This window comes from Strix aluco, chromosome 15 (genome assembly GCF_031877795.1).
Source record: "Strix aluco isolate bStrAlu1 chromosome 15, bStrAlu1.hap1, whole genome shotgun sequence".
In the NCBI taxonomy this organism is placed as follows: Eukaryota; Metazoa; Chordata; class Aves; order Strigiformes; family Strigidae; genus Strix; species Strix aluco.
In genome coordinates this window covers 13895905-13917002 of record NC_133945.1, presented here as the reverse complement: position 1 = coordinate 13917002, position 21098 = coordinate 13895905, and the positions used below count along the sequence as shown (strand labels likewise).

The 21098-nt window shown below is 38.4% G+C and overlaps 1 protein-coding gene across 5 annotated transcripts; it reads left to right on the top strand.

The window, feature by feature from the left end:
- Window positions 1-1710: 1710 nt before the first annotated feature.
- On the top strand, window positions 1711-20939 carry CCP110 (centriolar coiled-coil protein 110). Of its 5 annotated transcripts, none has more exons than XM_074840930.1 (15): window positions 1712-1731; window positions 2946-3102; window positions 4447-4575; window positions 6004-7648; window positions 8570-8694; window positions 8840-9023; window positions 9717-9856; window positions 10230-10346; window positions 10614-10715; window positions 10989-11105; window positions 11609-11688; window positions 12288-12350; window positions 13296-13355; window positions 13921-14003; window positions 18588-20939. In XM_074840930.1, exons 2-15 carry the CDS (start codon window positions 2956-2958, stop codon window positions 18638-18640), a joined length of 3045 nt encoding a protein of 1014 aa, XP_074697031.1. In that variant the 5' UTR covers window positions 1712-1731; window positions 2946-2955; the 3' UTR covers window positions 18641-20939. The 5 variants fall into 5 exon arrangements, with proteins under 5 accessions (XP_074697032.1, XP_074697031.1, XP_074697033.1 ...); XM_074840932.1 differs by lacking the exon at window positions 1712-1731 and adding an exon at window positions 1872-1958; XM_074840934.1 differs by lacking the exon at window positions 1712-1731 and adding an exon at window positions 2019-2038.
- The last annotated feature ends 159 nt before the right edge of the window (window positions 20940-21098 follow it).

The following is a 21098-nucleotide window of genomic DNA, read 5'->3' as shown; positions in this document are numbered from 1 at the left end:
CAGCGGCAGCCAATCAGCGCTCGGCCCCCAGCCGCCACCAACCAATCGGCGCCCGTCGCTCACCCGCCTTCTGCTAACCAGCGCGTGGCGGCTGTCACCGCCAGCCAATCGCCGCTCGGCACCACCCACCGGCAGGCGCTGAGGGGCGGGAGGAGGCGGCACCGCGGGGCGGGCAGGACGAGGCTGGCAGGTACCTGGGCTGAGAAACGCCTCAGGGCAAGGTCGGAGGAACGCGGCGAGAAACTGTGGATTATTCCAGATAAAAAATGCCGCAGATAAAAATAAATGGTGTTAACTGAAGGAAAGGCACTGCTGCCCAGAGGGTCACGGATGACCTGTGCATCTGGAGGGTTTTTTCCACCTATATCAGCTAACTAATTAGAGATACAATATTAATATTAGTCATTTTCCAATTAATTATTGTATTTCTATATGCAATGTTCTAGGTGGTCTATATTATAATTATATTATGTAGCTAACTACCCGTGATGCCTGCTCACAAACTGAACCCGAGACCACAACCGCGGTGCTGTGAGGAGGCCGGAGCCGCCCCGGACCGGCGGTTTTCCCGCCTGAAGAGATGCTGCTGCTGCCGAGGCTCCCGCTGCTCTCACTCTGCGTGACCCAAGCGTAAACCGCTGGAAAGCGTCCCGGGGAAAGAGCAACAGGACGGGGGAGTAGGTGAAGGTTGAAGAAACTGGCCTGGTTTAGTCTAGAAGTAGAATAGCAAAGCAGAGGAAATAGCAATTTGCATTAACATGAATTAAGATTTTGACTTTTTTTTTTCCTGTGTTCTCTGTGGGAACGATAGGAAGGAACTGACTTTGTAGTGAGGAACTCTTGCCAACCAGAGGTGGAATAGACACCAGGCAATCTTCTAAACAGGATTTAATTTTTTTTTTTTTAATAACTGAGATAATTATTTGTCCCATATTGTCCGAGCTGTTCTGAGCGTCTCAGATATTCTTTTCTGTATATGGTTTTGTGCTTCTGCCAGGTGTATCTGAAGAAAAATCAGATGTATATATGCAGAACATAACAAATAATGGAATGGCTAATTAAATGTCTTACATATTTAAAAACCTTTTGATAAACAACAGCATTTGTTAAGATTAAAGATGAAGATTTTAAAAAAGCCTCAATAATATTTAACATGTTGAAGAGGTAACAGATGAAGGAGTTGTTTTTTGAAACAAGAATTACAGCTTTAACATTTCTAAATGCTCACTGGGAACTAGGTGTTTCCATACATTTAAATTAATTTTCGCTGGACTGAGTGCTGGCAAACAAGCGTGTGTTTCCTGCCTGACCTGCCTCAGGGGTCAGTATTATCCGCTCCCCCGGCTGGCCGGACCAGCAGCTGCCTGCCGCCGGGCGGGAGGGATAGGATGTCCGCGGTGACACCGTGATGCTGTCCTCAGAGCGCGATTAACAAGGGCTCATGTTTATCTTTCTCATCGCAGCGTGTTCAATGAAACGGATACCTGCCGGCGGCACATCTGTGGTCCTGGCGATCCAAGGGCTGCACAGCCATATGCTGTTTACTGTGCGAAAGCAGAGCAGACTTGGCCCGTGCTCCCAGGGGAACCTGTCGTGGAGACCCGTGCGTGGGAGTCCCCGGGAAGCCGTTACCGATGGCGCCCGCTCCCCGCTCGCCCCCCTTCGCCTGGGAGCTCGCCCAGGAATGACAGACTTGTCCCGCGCGGCTCAGATACGTGAAGGGGTTTGCAGGTCGAGCTCACGTCCTTTCCTAGACCAAATCAAGAGGGTTTTTTCCTAAACTTTTGGCCCAGAGGACAGCGCCCCGCCCCGAGGTGGGGGGAGCGGCCGCAGGGCGCGCTGGGCCTTGTAGTGCTGCGGGAGCGGCGGGGCGGGGCGGTTGCCGGGGCAGCGCTGCGCGGGGCGCCCGGGCTACGGGGAGCGGGCCGGGGGCTCCGAGGGCTCCGAGCCCCGCGCAGGTACCGAGCGGTTGGCCGGGAGCGCCAGGGCCTGGGCGGGTTGTGCGCCGGGCCGGGCCCCGCGGGGGGACAGCGCTGTGGTGGGCACGCTGCTGCCGGGCGGGGAGGGCCGCGGGGCCCAGGCCCGGCGCCACCGGTTTCCCGGAGACGGGTGTGGGGCTGGTGCGGGGCAGGGCGGCCGAGGGAGAGGAGAGAGGAGGCGGGGAGAGGCGGGGCGGGCGCCCGGGCCCGGGAGCAGGGGTCCTGCCCGGCGGCCTGGGGGGAGCTCGGTGCGCCCGGAGTGGGCGGGAGGAAGGCAGGAACCAGCCGAAGGGGTGTGCGAGGGGAACAAAAGCGTTGGCAGGCCTTGGCAGGTGGTGCTTGACTCTCAATTTTGACTCCGGTAGGATGGGCAGGGTGAGATATGTAGGCTTTTTTAAGGAAACTAGGCTGTAAGGTATTTTTTTTTGGTGGAAGTATTGGCGTCTGTTCATAGAGGGATGTATCGAGGAGGAGGCTTATGGGAGTGAGACACAAATTCCTCTCAGGCCCCTGAATATAAAGGCTGGTCTAGCTTTAATGTCAGCTTAATTATTTTAGTTTTTTTTAAATTTGGCTGCAATTTTTTTTTTTTTTTTACAGTCGATAGGATCTATATGATAATCACGGAGGACCTTAAAGGTTTAGTCTTTGACGGAAATTGTAGCATGTGTAGTTTTGTAAATCTTCAATATCTCAATGCTTGCTTTCTTCTCAGTGTACCTGTGATCATCTTCTCAGTGTACCTGTGATCATCTTTTTTTGCTCATATAAGTAGATTTTATTTTTATATGGGAAAAGAAACCAGCTTTGCAGCTTTTGTTAATGATAGAAAAAAGAGAAACTTAGCTCAGTTTTCTAATGTATAATTTGTTTTCTGGAATACAGTGATACAGAATTAGTTGTGGTGGTGTTTTCCCTTCATGGTCTTGGAAATACGTGGAAGAGTAACATTATTATTCTTTACAGCTTTGTTAACATGAAGATGGAGGACTATGAAATATTCTGTAAGAAACATCTTTCCAGAATCCAAGAAGAGGCAATAAAAAGAGAAAGCTCTTTCACTGTTCAGCACAAAAATATCTCCCTCATTCAATTCCATGGAGTTCCTGTGCTTTCCCCTCTGGTAAGACTTTTTTTTTTTTCTTTCCTTTTCTTCCCTGGTGTGCTCTCTGTGCTATTGGCAGTAGCTTTGACGTCCACATGTGATGATTCTACTGAAGGTACAGCTCTGTGTGAGGCATCATCTGGGCTGCTGCTTAGTGTATTCCAGGCATTCCTAGCCTTAATTTTACAAAGTAAAGGGGTAAAATGTACTTTCTTCCACATAGACTACATTTAATTTAATTTCATGAAGTCTGTTATCTTCACAAGGGGAGTAAAATTATTTGTAGTATTAATAGATTAATGTTATTGCTGGGAATAACTTCATGTAAAATCATATTGACATTCCGAATATTGAACATGCGAGTTTAAAAGTGTCAGAAAAAAAGTGCAAGTAGGCAATACTGAGATAGTTAAAAAGCTTTTAAGTGAATTTTGCATGTGTTTGCAGCTTCCTCTAATGTATTTCACAGGCTCATCAGTTATGTTAAGTCATTCTATGTTTAATGCAAACAGAGCCAAGCAGAAGACTGTTGGTAGTTTATGCAATAATGCAGCTGACTTCCTTGTTTCAGTGATGGGAAGTGTGAATGGAGAGACTCTCTAACAACGATGTCCAAGAATCATGATACAGATATACATTGGAGACTAAATTGTATATTATAATATTTTTCATTTACAAATGGGTGGATATTTTAAGGTTTCATGGAAGAAATGCATAATTTGACTTGAGACTAATTTTGTAGAACTCTGTGAAACTCATTTTTGTAGATGTGGTTTTGTAGATCTAGTTTTCACTTTTATCCAAACTACATATTCTAAAGCAGTAACTCAGAAGATTTTCAGGTTCTGGTTGTTGAAAGGATCCAGAAGACTGCTTGCATATGTTTCTGCCTTGTTGTGAAATTCACCTCTGGTTCAAGAGGGCAAGTGCGAGCTAGTCCTTCGTAGAGCTTAACAGTTTGAGTATGGGTAGGAAGATCGGTCACAGAGGGCTGCCCAGGATGCCCAAACCTCCCATCTCCACAGAGGACTTGAAAGACCTGTCTTGTGGTCTGAGTCCTGTGTCATTTGAAGTTCGTACTGTAGCATGTAATGTTCATGCAAATATTTTATAAATGATCTTTTAAATTCATGTTCATTTGCGTGTGTGCCAAGAAGGCATTTTGTGCAAGATCTCTATTAAAAAAAGTATAACTGGTTAAAAAGGAGCTGGCGTTTAAAGTGTGCACAAAGTCTCAACTTAAGTGATTGTTGTTCTTCTATTGTTTTGTTCTGTTGTTTTTCTTTCTAAGTTATTTCTGTATTCTGTATTGAAATGTGCATTTAGTGATATAAGCCATGTTTCTTACACTCTGTTTTGCAGCTTAGCCTTGAAAAGAAAAAGGAAATTCAGCAATATAAACAGAAAGCACTGGACCTAGAGACCTGGAAACAGAACTCCCGGAAAAGAGCTTTGTTGAATTGTGTACAGGAGATTCTAGAAAATGTTCAGGTAGTGTTAGTCCAAAGCCTTCGTACAGCGTTACAGAAAACTTCTGCTTATAGACATTTTGAGAAAGTGCTGAGGTTTAATTATTCACCAATATAAACATGAAATTAATAGCAGTTAACTCTCTAGAACCAGTGTTTGCTGGTATTTCATGCTACGTGACTTGATAATTGATTATTTAGTGATAATATCTGTGTTCATTGTAACGCACGGGACTTGCTTTTCATGGCTTATTTTGGTATATGCAAAAGACAGACCACACCAGATGACTGACTGTTGCTTTTGTTACTGTGTTTGAAACAACTAGATTGTAAAAACAAATGAACACGATGCCTGGTGTTAGAGCTTGCTTTATTTGCAAACTTATAGTTTAATCAGAAAATAATCTATATTCAACCTTACAATTACAGAATTAAAATCGCCTTTGCAATAACTTGTAATTCTATTGTATGCTTTAGAATTTTACTGCAATTATTTTGTTTTCTTTGCTGCTTCAATGAGGAATTTAGAGGAGGTTTAAATTGAAAAGAATATTAAATACAATCAAGGGGTATTATTTGTCTTTGAAACAGTTGTAATACAGTTTAAATTAACCTGTTGCTTAAACAAGTACAGTTAGTACTGAATTGTTGAGTTACTAAGGTGGCAAACAAAACCTACTAGTTTGCATTGTTTACTGGAGTGTACATGGCAACAGCTGTCTGGCTTGAAATTTGAAGAGTGGACCAGGAACATATATTCAATACAAAAATAAGTTAGCTTTTTTTTTCCCCCCAAAGGTGTCCCCTTAATAACACGTAGGATAACCTATAAGATAATTTTAGTGTGAAAATCCTTTTAAACAAATGCTGGCTGGAAGAAGCATTTAATTCTCACTTAAATAAAGTTGGTTTTCCAAGTACTGGACAAATGAAAACTTGTATTTAATTGTCTCTGGATTAGTAAAGAAATGAACAAATTATTTTATAGTTCCACTATTTTTATTAAGAGTTTTGTTGATTTGTTCTTAGTTGTGTAGAGATCAGTCTATATTTCATGCTGAAATTTTTCAATTACATTTCTTATTTAATATAAATGTTTTCATATTTTAAGAGGAATCTTGCAGGACAATCTGAAGCCATAAAATTATTTGAATATATCCAGATTACCTTATGAAGAAAAGGGCTTCTTTGCATTCAGATACTTGGTATCAGTGAAAATGCTGAATGGACCATTACTCAAACTTATATTTTAATTTCAATAATCTCTTTCTCATTGCAAAGAGCTCTGTATTGCAAGTAATTTATAGGAAATTGGTAACAGTTGAACTGAAAATTTTTATTGGCTTTAAGCTACTAGCATTCTTTTTAATTAAGGTGAAGCTTGGAGGAATCTGAAAATCTGAGGAGATTTCATTGAAAATACATGACTTTTTACAATTTTTATTTGCAGATCAGGAAAGGAGCTAGTGTCAGTGATGTGAACGCATGGGAGACTGAGAATACTTGTCCTGAATCAGATTCAAAAGCTTCAGCTGACTTCACAGCTCTGTCGGATGTCAATTTGGCATGTTCTCCTGAAAGGCATGGTCCCACGGAGCTTGAAAAGGCACCAGAACTTAATCCAGCAGATACTACTGGGCAGGTGACATCAAATGTGACTGAAGTAGTTAAAGCAGCAGAAGAAAATGTTCTTTCAAAGCAAAGCGAGAGTCCCTTCTCAAAAGACGTACCTTGTCCAAGGGCTGCGTCTCCTGACAACGTGCATCATAAGCCTATGTCACATGCTTTGCAAAAGCAGGAGGGACTAGGAGTGCCACTGTCAGATGAGGAAGTCCAAGATCCGTATGTAATGAGTCTTCAGAACCTGATGAAGAAATCTAGGGAATATATAGAGAAGGAGCAAACCAAACGTAGCTCAAAAAGTAATTCAAAGAGAAGTATGAGTGAAAGTCATTCAGATAAAGAAAATGATGGCGTTAAAACAACTGACTCTGTGAAAGAAAGAGTAAAGCTTACAGGCAGAAGTTACACCTCTCTGCCACTTGATAAACCCAGTCTTAATAAATCAAATACCCTTCTCCAAGGTGCTTCTACTCATACAAATAACACAAGTATGTCAACTTTATCCAGTTTTTCTAAAGTGGATATACCTATGAGAGTTGGAACGCCCCCACTGGTGGATTCGGATTCGGATGAAGACTTTAAGAAGACTTCTATGTTTGATCGTGACAGTAGCATTGTCAGGAGCCTCACAGGCTCTTACGCCAAATTGCCAAGCCCAGAGCCGAGCATGAGCCCTAAAATGCACCGAAGGCGCCCAAGACCTTTATCAATGGGCCACATTGTTATAAATAACCCTGTGAATGCTTATGAGTTAAGTCCTAAAGGCAAGGGTAGAGCGATGGATTTAATCATGCAAGATATTGCTGATAAAAATAATGTTTCTGAATCAGTGCCAAAGTTCATGGTGGACTTCACTATGGTTTGCCCTAGCAGAGTTCCTGGTGTCAACAGGAATTCTTCAGGCTCTTGTGATGGGTTGGGGGTTGGCAAACCGAATCGCCATTCCTTTGGGCACTTGGAAAGCAAAGGAACGTTGTCGGCTACAGTGGAAGGACAGGTAGTGATGGACAGCAGAGGGCCATATAAAGTAGAGACTAGTACTAATATTGTAGCTCCAAAATTGAATGAGCCATTTGCCATCAGTCAGTCTGCAGTAACACAGAAGCTCCTAGCTGTGAATGAAACAAAACCATCGAGTTTGCTAGAAAACACTAAATGTAATTCTCCAGTAGAACTCAATAAATCTTACGATGTAGAAAACCCATCCCCACTCCTAATGCAGACGAAGAACGTGCGACAGCAGATGGACACTCCAAGTGTTTCCCCAGCAAATGAGCAGCTTCTAGAAAATAGTTTTGAAAAGGTAAAACGTAGACTTGATTTAGACACTGACAACTGCCAAAAAGAAAACGGTCCCTGTGTTCTAACAGTTGGAATGGAAGAACAAGAGAAGCAGTGGTTGCAAGAACAGAAATATCCTGTGGGATCCATTTACATTACCAAGAATACAGCCCCTGATAGTATGGCAAAAGGTAAAAGATTTCCTGTAGTTGAAAACTTACTTCTCAGTTTATACATCTTTTAGAAAAAACCCCAATGATCGTTAATCATGGGTGTTTCTAAGTATGTACATATATCAAAAGACTAAAATTTTATTGAGTGTAAATTATCTTTTTTTCAGTAACCTCATTCCTCTAACTTTTAATGAAAATTCTGAAATTCTACTTGCTACTTGAGCTGTTTTTAACTGCTACAGAATGGAGTAATTGCTGTCTTAGGAGTCTCTTGGAGTCAGAAGTCTAAGTTATTTGTAACAAATACTTGATTAAACAGTTTATGAGGAAACATCACCTAAACCATGTATCAGTTTTGTGCATTACATATTTATCCTCAAAGGTATCATTTGACAGCATTTGAATATTGATTTCCAATAGAAATTGGAATTTGGTTTTCCTAAGGAAATTATGTCTAATTCTATGAGGTCTCAATAAGACTACTAAAAGAAAAGATAGACTGTAAATTAAAAGAAAATACCTTTTAATGGGTTGCAAATCACTATATAGGTATTTTCTTTGAATTCCAGACTGTGTTACATCTGTATGTGCCTCTACCAAATCAAGCTGAAGTGGCATAAATAATTTTAATTCACTCAAGCAAGTGTAGATATACTATTCTTAGACCTAGATTTTTTGTGTCCTTCCTTATTTTAATATAGGCTCAGTTGGTGTTACTGCTGTTCCATTCACATGCTTATCCCACAAATATGAACATGCAAATATTTTGAAGGACAGTAGTAACTGATGAGGTTCTTCGTGATACCTAATGGAAACCTGATGTCAAAGATATGTTGCACCTTTTTACTGATGATGCAAATTACTCCTGCCATGTGTGTTTGTGGCAAAGATCATACAGAAATTATTTAATACTTGATTCTTTGTAATGTATCTTCTCAGAAGATATTTTAAAAACTAAAATGTTGGCCTTTGAAGAAATGAGGAAGAGACTTGAAGAACAGCATGCACAACAACTGTCGATTCTGATAGCTGAACAAGAGAGAGAACAGGAGAAATTGCAGAAGGTAAGGTAAAAAGAGAAAAAATTCTAAGCAAAGGGCATGTGTGTTGTATTGCAGTTTGTCAGGAAGCAGTTGGTTTTAAAATGTATATTCTGTTGCTTTGCAAAATTAGAAAAATAAGTCTCATAGTTGATTCTTTCTTTTGTAGGAGCTGGAAGAGCAGGAGAGAAAGTTGAAAGGAAAGAAGGTTGCTACAACGGAAATAGAAATTTCCAAAGTGAATATTAACAGTAGGATGGAGTTGGAGTGGAGGAAAAAAAGCGAAAGTGGCTTGCTGGAAAGTGTGCCGTCTCAGCTGGAGACGGTCCATAACACAAACTCTACCAGCATTGGTAAAACTGAGAGGGTAGAATATAGATTAAATGATGTGATATATTTTGCTCTACAGTATTCGACTGGACCAGCTGCCCCACTGTATTGATAAATGAAGTGTTCCTGTCCTAGGGTGCTTGCTGGTCAGGATATGCAGACAGCTGCTGCCTTCAGCTGTTGACAGCATATGTACAACAAAGTCTGTGTTGCATCTTCATCTAGCTGGCATTCGGCACAGTTTCAGCCACCCTTGTACTGTTCCATGTATTGCATTTGTTATGTAATTGTTATAGGGCATATTCAAGGAAAACAAGCTAAGAGTAAACTCATTTGATCAAGGATGAGGATGTGGGTTTGCATCGTGTCACAGAAGGTTCATCCTCATGCCAGGTAGCGGCACAGCAGTGAGCCAGGTGTTCTCCTTTGTGTAGGAGGATTAAAGGGGCTCTGCCAAGGGCTCTTGACTGCGAGGACCTACAGCTATAGCTGATGGAACACCTCTCACCTGTTCCAGAACATTATGAAATGTTTTGGTTTGACCTCTGTTTAGCAAATTTTGCTAGGAAATGAATCAGAAATATGCAGATTGCTTCTTGCCTATAAGTGACCTTGTAAACAAAGCTGCTGCCTCTGAGCTGAGTGTATATGCACACATAGTCATTACTTCAGGGACAAAAGTGTGTGGTGAACTTTACATTCTGCTTTGCATGCAGGTTTTGCTCATACGACAACACCTAATACCTTTGCTTCAACAAGTGAAACTTCATTCTTTCTCTGGGGACCATCAGGTACTGGAGTTATAAAAACCTCAGTATCTAGGCCAAGTAACAGAATCAAAACTAGGTGGACTCAGGTAAGGAAAAAAAAGATTTATTTATAGCTTATAAAGCCCTCTAGTTTCTGTAAGACACTGGTAACTTTATAATAACTGTGCAGTAATAAATCTCACAGTAAAGTTTAGTATCCCTTCCTATACTGACTTTGATTACATGAGAGAACTATATGGGATATTTTTCTCATTGCGCATAGGTGCAAAATAATCATAACAACATATTGCTTCTGCTAAGTTAATATTATGGTGGATACTTCTGGCCTGGGCAACACCTTTATCAACAGCTTGTTTCTTACTTGAAAACTTATGTCACATGATTGATGTTATTTGAGAAATAATTCATAATTCTTGCTTTTTTAATCAAATGTTTAGAAAATGCTTCTTTTCTTTTAAGGTTTTCAGTCCAGAGATACAAATGAAGTTCGATAAGATCACTGCTGTGGCAAAGGGGTTTCTCACTCGTAGACTCCTCCAGACAGAAAAACTGAAACATCTTAAGCAAACTGTAAAAGTGAGATCAGCATTTTTATATTGTGCAGCTTCTCCTCCTGTTTGTTTTTGTTCCTACCTTCAATTGACAGATGAAATCATGCATTTTCTGCTTTCAGAAGAGTTTGGGACTGTCTGTCATGTGAACATGTTTGAGTGTTGCGTTGCTTAGTGTCATAAGGTCCAAGTCAAACAAAGAATATATGTCCTATGTGTACAGTTTGTAATGATTGCTTTGTTGTGAAGGATTGTGCTTTGGTGCTTAATCTTATTTTCCTGTCTTCCCCAGGATACTATGGAATTCATAAAAAATTTTCAGTCTGAAGCCCCATTAAAAAGAGGAAGTGTTTCAGCACAAGATGCATCTCTTCATGAAAGAGTAATGGCTCAGGTGACACATTTCAAACCTTTTTTTTTTTGTCTTTCCTAGATATTCTGCTTTTGTAGTATAAATACCTAAAACCTTCATAGTGACTTTGTTTTAAAGTAAAAAGTTTAAACTATGGCTGTGAAGAGAGAATTCCATTTTTGTGTTGACACATTAAGAGAGATTTCAAAATTATCTTTTCAAGAGTTTTGTTTAGATTGAAAGAAGAGCTTGATGATCAAAACCATGGGAATGCTAATCTGACTATTTTATTAAAATTTTAATTATTCTTTCCAGCTGCGAGCTGCTCTGTATGACATCCATGACATCTTTTTTACAATGGAAGCATCAGAAAGAATGAATATTCTGCGTCATGATCGTGAAGTTCGTAAAGAGAAGATGCTCAGGCAAATGGTGTGTTACATTTAAGAGAATGTAAACTGTTTTGAGATTTTAAGTTCTGAATCATTTTGCTTTTAAGAGATTCTTTCTCACCCAGTAAAAAGTTTTTTAAATCTAAATTGTTTAATTATGCTTCTGTATGTAACTTTCTTCAAATAAAAAAAAAAAAAAGAGGGCAGTACAGTAGGAGATTATTATATTGAAACTTTTAATGTGTAGATGCATAAAAATTAGAGTGAAAAACATGGTGAAAGTAATAACAAAAAGTCCATAACAAGAATTTGTTATGGCACACAACCCTTTTAAATCTGGTAGTATAAGGAAGAGCCTTTAATTTTAAAAAAAGAAAAAAACCTTGAATTTAGTCTCAATGTGAACTTAGTACTGAAAACACTGTTGGTTTTGTTGTTTGGGTTTTATTTAAATTTTATTTCCTTAAGTAAAGGCAGGTCAGACAGGGTTAAGCTCAATAAGAGCAGTAACTAGTGCTATTGTTGTTTCTTTTGCTTTTTTAGGATAAAGTAAAGAGCCCAAGAGAGAGAGCGACACTTTCAACAGCTACACAGAAATCTCTGGACAGGAAAAAGTATATGAAGTATGTGCAGTTCTCCCTTTGTGTGGTGATGGTGGGCGGGGTGCAAGAGGATGAGTAGGAGGCATTGGAAATAGCAAAACGAAGTTTTTGGAGTAACAGCTTCTTTGCAAACTAACATCTCTCCTAGGAAAAATTGATAAAAAACTGTCTTCAAGTGTGTGGTGTCTTACTAATAGTAGTTCACTCTTACTTTTAAGAGATGTCTTGTTTGTATGAGAGAAAAATGTTTGTTCTGAAGTTGTGCATTTATGCTATATTCCAGCGATGAGCACTTAGTTTATGGTCGATTTTGTAAATTATAAAAAGTGCTCCCAGTTATTTTATCAGTCTTTCTAAAGTGCCTAGCAATAGAGATACTTGGTAGAGTATCTCTGGCAGTTTTTTGGGGGGATGGTGGTGGGCATTATCCTGCAGCACTGTGGACTGAACAGTTGTGTTACACTTGCTTATGACTAAAAAGAGACAATCTGTAGTACTGCTCTTGCAGTATTACACATAGATGTGTAGATCCTGTTGTAGGTTTTCTCTTACTGTTTCTGTTGAAGACATAGATGATGATTTCGTAATTTAAATATGTTTCAATACTTTTGTTTCTCTAGGGCTTCAGAAATGGGAATGCCAAGTAAAAAAATAATCATAAAACAGAAAACTCCTGAAAGCCGGTGAGTGAAGATTACTTGTATTAGGATGCTTTTAAGGAACTGTCTTATAATGATAGGTTCTTTGATCTGCATTGCTGGTTTGCCCTAAGTCAGCTCAATTCCTGCCACTGTTATGACAAACAGTAATGAAATCTGATTTAGCACTCTCCAAGAAAGGGGTTTATTAGCTCATTAGAAGTTAGAAAAGATTTATTTTCTTCAGAGTCAGTTCTGAAATTTTATCTTCAGAAATTATTTATTTATGGCCTTAAATCTGTATGCTCAGGTTCAAGGTTTTTCTCTGAGATACACTATTGGTATCTCAGGATTCAGTTTGACACTGCTTTTCTTAATACCCTTTACTTTGCAGTGTAATCATTGATATGCTTGTCTTTAGAAACCTGTCAGAAAAGGAGTGGCTTTCTGTTGTGAGGAAAAGTTCTTGCTTCTAGATTGTGTGATTGTTTAGATAACAGAAATTTCAGTGTTCAGTGCTTGCTGTTCAGGAAGACAGCAGTCCTACTCATAAGAGGCCTGTCTGCACCGTTTTCTAGTATAAAAAGTCTGATACCTGGCATCCCTTAAAAACAATTTTTATCCCATGCTTACCCAAAAGCTTTGAAGATATGCTGTCTACTAATGTAGTTCAATCTTCAGTGACTAGTTTAAGCAATTCTAATCCTTTTTTCCTGTATGTTCTTATCAATGACTAGGAACAGAAGGTGCTACTGAGGGAGTTTTATCTGAGTGCTTTTTTTTTTCTTTGTTTTAAATAGCGGAAGTAGTAATCCTGTTCCGGAATTTTAATTCCTGCTGCTTTTGCCTGTGTGTCATCTGCATTACAGAACCTGTTAGCCTTTCTGGAATTTGTTATGTGAAATGTGATGCATAATTCCATATTCCTTATGAGAATTTCTTTTTTTTTAAAGTGGGAAAAAGCACTAATAGAAGTTTGTGTTTTAACAGCGTACTTCAACCTAATCAAGGACAGAATGCCCCAGTTCATAGACTGCTTTGCAGACAAGGGTAAGGGCACAGCTTGTTTATAGCCTAAAGATGAAAGAAAATGCAAAGTGCAAGAGCACAGTGATTTCTGAATAATACTTACACATAATGGTGCAACTGTTGTTCAAAGTAAAAATAATTACTTTTCACAGTACTTTGAGAGTGTAATGAAACTTTGTTTTACTTTATACTGCAAGAAAATATTTAGTGTTCTCATCCTCTTGTGTACTGTCTCCATTTACACTGTGTTCCAACATTTCTATTTGTAACATTCATTCCATGAAGCTTTGCTTCCACTTAATGAAATATGTATATTTTTATATGTAGACTGTAATGCCACAGTGTCTGAACTGAATCAGTTTATTGAACAGAGTTTTAAAAATCTGTTCATGGGGAGATGTTCTCCTATTTAATGTATCTACGTAAGCCATAATAATGTCAATAGGAATTGTACTCAGGAGGAGGCTCTGTGGGAAACTGTAAAATGTTTTCATGCCAAACACAGTTTGATAGTGTCTTTATATTTTTGGATACAGCCTTTCAACTTCATTGCAAGTGACTTATTAACTTTTTTATATTTAATTAGAACCCCTAAGACCTCAATGAAGGGGGTTGAGCAAAATAGAAAGAAGGCCTCAGAGAGCAGAGGGTCTAACAAGGCTGTTTCAGGTGTGTAGAAAATTGGTGCTTGGATCTTATAGTAAATAAGTTACTAGCATCTAGAAAAAGAAAATGAGCGATATATTGTTTTCCTTTTCTTGTGCACCTGCTTTGCTGTCTTAAATCTAACCTATCTCTTTAAACAAACATGTGCTGGTAACTTAACCATCCACTTTCAAATTCTATAAACATAGTATATAGAATGCACTGCACAGCTCATTTGCTTTCACTCACCGGTTGCCCAGTCATAAAAAAGCTTGCCAGATATATTCACTGTAACTGTTGAGAAGCTAATAGTAGTCAAAATAGACTTGGGTTAGAATCTTAATGTCATTTGATTCTTAGTTCTGTACACACATGTAACTTGTCTTCAACACAAAGCCTATTGAAAGGACAGGAAGGACAGTTTCAGACTTACCAGTGGGTGTTCAGTTATCATACAGTCCTAAAATTATATATGTTACTGTAGCATTTTACAGAAAGCTTGAGTCTTAATGACCCAATATTAAAAGTGGAGTATTCCTGTACTTACATACAGAGATTACTGACTGGTTACCTTTTATTAAAAAGGTTTGATAGTAATGCCAAATCTCTCAGTTTTCAGCCTGTTCAGGCATGAAGGGAATAAAACACTAGAACATCTTACACAATTTCCATTTTTTAAATCAGATATTAAATTTAAGTGACAGACCTTAATTTATCAAAAGGTAAAATAATTTATAGGTTTTAAAACTGTTTAAGATCTTAATTGCACTTTGTTCTCAAAGGAGAGTTCCACAAGTCAAGTGTAAAAATTGGGAAATTTTAGGCTCAATAAGACAAATCTATAATGTAGTAGGATTTCAACTGTTTTCCATAGTGATCTGAATTATCTTTATGTATTAAGTATCAAACCTTTCCTATAAAGAAAACTCTCATTTATTACACCCCTGGAGCAATGCTGGCAGGGAGTGTCTGCGAGTTTTAGTGCAGAGTGTGCACTGTTTAAATGTGGTGTTTTCCCAGAGAGTTTGGTCTTTTCATAGTACTTTGTGAAGCCAAGAGAAGTGGCCATAGAAGGACGTATAGTAAAGTTATGTGTACACATCTGTAACGTTTCAGATTGAAGAAAAAAAAAAAAAGAGGGGAAAATAAAAAAAGCAAACGATGAGATTACAACCAAAGTTTGTTCATTTATTGTTCTGTTGCTAATTCTCGTGGCAGAGCTGTCACCACTAAAGTGGAGCAAGGCAGTTGTTCAGTTGCACTCAGTGGCACTTCAGAAAAAGTAGTAAAGGTAGTAAATAATCTCTCTGAAATATAAAGAAGAAAATAAAGTAAGCAATATAATCATAGCAACCAGAGGTAGCCATTAAGGCAAGTTTCCATCTGCAAGTTTGCAAAAATGTGTCTGGTATTAGTAAATGAGAGTGCTGAAGAACAGGGACAACAAAACAATCAAGACCTCTATGAGTTATGGTATTACAGAGGTTATAAGAGAGTAGTAGTGTAAGGGTCGTGTCAGTGTCAAGTTTATTACTGATTTGAGATTTGGATGCCATCCCCAATCTCATATAATTCATGCTCAGCTCATAATGATCCACAGTGTTTGTTACATTTGTGTTTGGCATCAGACGTGCAGTTAACACATTCTTTCTCACTCTTCTGTGTTAGCAGTGTGTGCTGCTCTGCTAAGTCCCTGAATTTATCTTAGTCATAATTATCAAAGTGGTGGCCGTTAATACTTGGTGATGAAAAGAATCCTGTGGGATACATCTCTAAATTTCTCTTTGCCTTTCCTTATTGCTATTTGTTGAATACCTGGAAAGCTATTTAATGCCTTCTGTAGTGGCCTTCTTGGAATTTAAAGCAGATGTGTCTAACCAGTTGTATACTGCCTCGTTTTGGTTGCACAACATAACCTCATTTAGTGTTTGGGCATTGCGTCTTCTCCCATGATGTAATACCAACACTTCCGTATGCTCCTTTATAAATAGGTTAGACTACTTGTACTAAATGAATAGAAATGTGTTCTGAGATTATTAGATGGGGAACACTTGGCATGAAAGAAATAATCTGCATAATTTTGTGATAATGAAAAAAGCCCAAGTTTAATACATTTAAATAAAACATGGTTTTCTTTATATATGGATAAAATATGGATAGTGAAAGGCTTGGCAGTATGTTGAATAGGGTTTTTTTGTAATTTTTTTTTTTAAACTATGGGCTTTTGAAGTAATAAAGTGTCTTTTTTAAGAGAGATCCTTGAAAGTCATCTGTTGTGAGGCAACAAGTTCTCTCTGGGAAAGACCATAGACAGAGAAACTACAATCTCAAGTCAATTTGAAAAGAAAATGTAAAAAGGTGAACAAATGCATATGCTTCTCTTATTTTAGTAAAAGTTGTGCGTGTCAGAAAACAAAGACTTGTAGGCTTGGTCTAGCCAATAGAGATGTATTTATAGCTGCAACTATACCAGTCTGCTGTACTCCTAACCCATAATATTTTTATTTAATTTCTTGTCTTCATTCTTCCCTGACTCCCAATTAAATAGTGCTTATTAAAGGGTAAAGGGGAAGGAGGAGTAGTGGAATACAGCTATTATAAATACATTCAAATTAGACATGAGACAAATCCTCAGAAGAAAACAGTAACATACTCATCCAACTTTTTTTTTTTTTCCCATTCTTCTGATTGTTGTTTTAAATTATATCTGCAAAGTGCTTTGTAGCTTTAATACAGCTCCAAGTGATTGTTGTCTTTTTGTGGCAAGAAGGCATTTTGTTTAGGAATCAACTGGAGATCCTAAATTTAGTTTTTGCTGTTTTGTACTCCTTCAATCCAAAATTCTACACTAAAGAGAAAAACACAAACTAATAAATCTGTAAGGAGTCCTATTTGTTGATTTTTTTTTTTTTTTAATTATTTTAAAAAGGACCAAGATGCTTAGTCAATAGCCTGCAAGCTGTGCCAGGCAGAGCATTTAATATGGTCTGATTGCGTTAGAAAGAAGGTGGTTGAGATCAGGCTGCTGCTACAACTAGACCTATTAATCTCCTTTGTTTCTGCCCAGTCTGAGTAAGTGTTGTGGAAAAGAAATCTGGGGCATGAGGCATACAGAGTATTTGGGTGGCAGTAGCACTTGGCCAAACGTGGTCTTTCCAGCGTGCCTGTGCAGGCTGAGCAGGGAGCAGGCTGCCCGCGTGAGATGGTGTGTGGCGTGTGCTGGCGTTCAGGCCAGCACTCAAGAAGGCGTCAGACGTGCTCTAAGTGAATAGGAGGTCAGGTGTATGTCATGGGAGAGAGGCCTCATGTAATTGCTTCCCTTGCTACGGGAAAAGGTTGGTTGATAATCATATTCAGAAGGACTGTAACTGTTTTTAAAAAAATCTGGCTTCTTCAGTTCCTTAGTCTAGATTGCTGGGGTTTTTTACACTTCCCTATACTGTCCTATTCTGTGAGATTTTTATATAACTTGGAGTGCACTTGAGGAGAGTTAAGAGGTAGTGTTAAATCACTAATAAAGCATCATGCTTGTCAGCCTGGTTGTTTGTCCTACGAGATCACAGGTGAGCTGAAGAGTACAGCACTGGAGTGTTGGGCCAGCGAGAATGCCTTTTTGTGTAGTGGGAAACAGTGTTCAGATGTGAGGGATCCTGCTGGGGTAAGGTCTCTGTGGGCATTTCCAAAGCTGCTTTGCACTGTGCTGAATGTAGCCCTTGGACACCTGTAAGTAACCACTGCAACTCTGACACGGAGTAACTGAAGAGCCTGAAAAGGACTGGCACTTTGTCACATTCATTTAATTGCCTGGTAATTATTTCTCTTCCATGGCTGTCTTCCATTTCCACTGCTCTGCACCATGTGGTAACTGTTTGCTCACATTGCTGGACACTCTTGATAACTGCCTGAACCTAATGAATGCTAAGTTGTGCTACTTTTTATCAGCCTGCAGTGCTAAAGTCTTATTACTGGAAGATACTTGTGCTACCTGTGGTAGAATATGGATTTCTAAATATATATATATGTATTATATTTGTTCCATGTGGAGAGATGTTTTTATTTATTTATTATTGGTTTTATAATTGAGCAGTTTTCCTTTTGGGCTCTGCCTGATGACCTTATTCATACATGGTTGTGTATATCGACATACGGAAACCTACAACTGTCTCTTAGTTTGTTAATGTGGCAGCTAGGGAAAAGGAAAGAATTATCTTAAATATTTGACTTGTATCTTTTTAATTGATTGTTTGAAAGTAGTACATGGGATAGTTAAACTTAGCAATCATTTAATCTCTGTCTTGGTGATGTGACAACTTATCTTTTAAAAATTTGGGAATTGTAGATGTTTTAAAGTAGCAGAAAAGAACACTAAATAGTTACTGAGTAAGGAAATACTATAAAATACTGTTACTTTCAAACCTATAGGTAGTTTTTGTAAGACATTTTGGGTGTAACATTATGTAAACTGTAATTTTAAAAGTAGCCAGTGAATATATAATACTGCTTGAAAAAAAATTTGTCCTAAACTTTTTTGGCTATTTTTTGTTGGATAATCCTGTTATAAAAAACAGTACTAGTTGTAAAATGGTAATGTTTTAACTTCATTTTTAGGAGCATCTGCAGGAAGAACCCAAAGAAAGAAGCCAAATGTTGTGACAATTTAAGAAGACAACACTCACTGGGATAAAATGGCTGTTTTTTAATTCTCAGCACTGGTTCAAATATTGCATCTCCTATATCTATATTTAGAAGTGATAAACATTTATCATTTCCAGACAATGACACATTAATACAAACATACTGAAGTAATAAAGGGCTGTGAAGCTCTAAGACTTGTGTAAAAATTGCATGTTGAAAGTTGTTATATATTCATACTACTGTGTACACATAAGATTCATAATCTTGTTTGTTTAAAGACCACCATAGGACAACATTAAGTTACTTTGTAACTTTTTCACACTCTCTAATTCTTGTCTGACATATGCTTTTTCCATTACTGAAAAGTGCAATTTCTGTGTATGACTATGGGACGGTTGGGATGTGACAGACTGCCATCATAAATAAGTCATGTGTATACATTTTTAGGTTCATACCGCAAAGTTACAGCAGTTAAATAAGAAAAAAAATAATTAGTTCAAACAAAGCAGGTCTTACATCAGTGAACTTGTCAGCAGCCTTTTTGGATGTACTTTCTGTATGAATGAGATTACCTCAATTTAAAATTAATGGCCTAAATGTTTTGCATTTCTGCTGACTTGGACAGACATGCGTCCAGATTAACTGCTGGGCACACAAAGATACTTTCAATGACTGTACTGAAATTGCTCATTTATACCTGTGGTGGGAGTCCTAGGATATTTTTTTCTTGCTCCTACTGCATTTTTTTTTAATGGAAACTACTTTTGGCCAAGATGAAGAGAAATGTATGTTCTACAAAAATTTCAGAAGGCAAGATTTTAATTGTTTTACCATTTCAGGCTTACAAATGCTTGCCCATAATAATAGTTCAGATATCTTATGTTTTGTTGATGACAATCCAGTTTTTCTAAGCAGTTTCTCTTCTACCGTGACCTAATGGGCCCTTGTACCAAAATTATGAATTTGGGAGGGATGGGCAACAATCCCTACCAAATCCCAACAAACACACTCTTATCTTTATGAAAATCTAACATTAAAAGATCATGATCATATTTTGCCTTGGTCTTCATGCTGATGGATGTTATCCTTCAACTTGAGGGGAGCAGAAGTCTGTAACTTCTCACTTCTAATGAACATGATGTTAACATTTGAAGTCCCAACAGAGAAAAGCTTGGCTGACTTAAGTCTTTGCGGGGCTTACTGTTTTGGTCTATAACAGTAGTAGAAGAGAACTCACTACCAGAATGTGAAAAAGAAAAAAAGGAAAAATGTGAAATGTGTTGCTTTCCCAGTATTGATACAATGCAACACCCTGACTTTGGAGGCTTTGTAACGTGTTGACCTGGATATAAGAGAAAAAAGACTGACCGGAAATTTCATTGTGTTAAATAATCAGCATGAAAGAGGAACATTAATGGTGGGATGAGGAGAGTTCATGGGCACTGATGAGTGAATTGGCTTGCTTGGGGCACTGGTTGCGGATTTTATCTACCACCAAGTCTGTCCTCTTCAGCTAGTGACATTGTTCTGAACAAATGTTTTTATGCCATGCAGTAAGTTACCCAAATTGCAAATTGGAAAATGGCAAAAATGCTGCCTAAAGACTTTGAAGAATGACGCTGCTCAGTGGCTCTTTACAGTGGTGTTTATTTGAAAGCTTGTGGTGGGGCTCCTCTAATGGTGTAAATTTAAGTGTTTACACCAGTGGAGGACCTGCCTCTTTCATACAAATGCTACGGTTCTTTAAAATTTCAGATGTAATACAGAAAAAGCCTGAGGCAAGCTTCCCACTCACCCAGTAGGCATCAAAGCTGTTTTGGTTCCCAACTTTCCTGAGGAGTGGAAAGCATCTTGAGAGGGGAAAAATTTACCATAACGAGTAACCTGTGTCACAGGTGACAAAATGTGCTGTTGATATATCATTGTTAAAGATTGATGTTTTTAAAGGATGTTTTATGTGCTGCATTTATTAGCATAGGCACTATGTTGATGTAAAAGTAGGTTTAGTTTAACTGTTAGTAAAAATGCTTACCTTCTGTTTAGGTTTCACTTCTAAACCTTTTACGTTAAGCATGCTTCCACTATGTGTAATAAAACATTGTAGCACAAGCTTTTTTTAACTTTCATGAGGCCTTTGACAAGTGCCAGAATTTGATTTTGTACTTGATGTTTTGTATTTATACAGATTTAATTTTATCTTTTTATTTTGTGTGGAATTGTAATATCATAAAAGTGTTATTTATTTTTGTATTTTATTTCATGTTCACCAGTCTTGCTTTTTACTTAAAACATACTGCACGATAAACTTAAAATCTTTAAAATGAACTGCATTTCTTTTCTTTTTCCGAGTTGAAAAATCCCTTGATGTAAAATTAGGAAAAGGGAAACCCTATGGTGCAAGGCATTCCACCTCCCACCTCACGGCAGTTCGTACTCGTCAGTAAGGGTCTTCTGACTCGTCCATGGAAAGTTCTGGCTGTGCCG

Coding starts and splice junctions, on each gene's coding strand:
- CCP110 (XM_074840930.1), top strand. CDS start 2,956: ATGAAGATGGAGGACTATGAAATATTCTGTAAGAAACATCTTTCCAGA. Junction 7,649..8,569: donor CCCTGATAGTATGGCAAAAG/GTAAAAGATTTC, acceptor GTATCTTCTCAG/AAGATATTTTAAAAACTAAA. Junction 10,347..10,613: donor ATCTTAAGCAAACTGTAAAA/GTGAGATCAGCA, acceptor TGTCTTCCCCAG/GATACTATGGAATTCATAAA.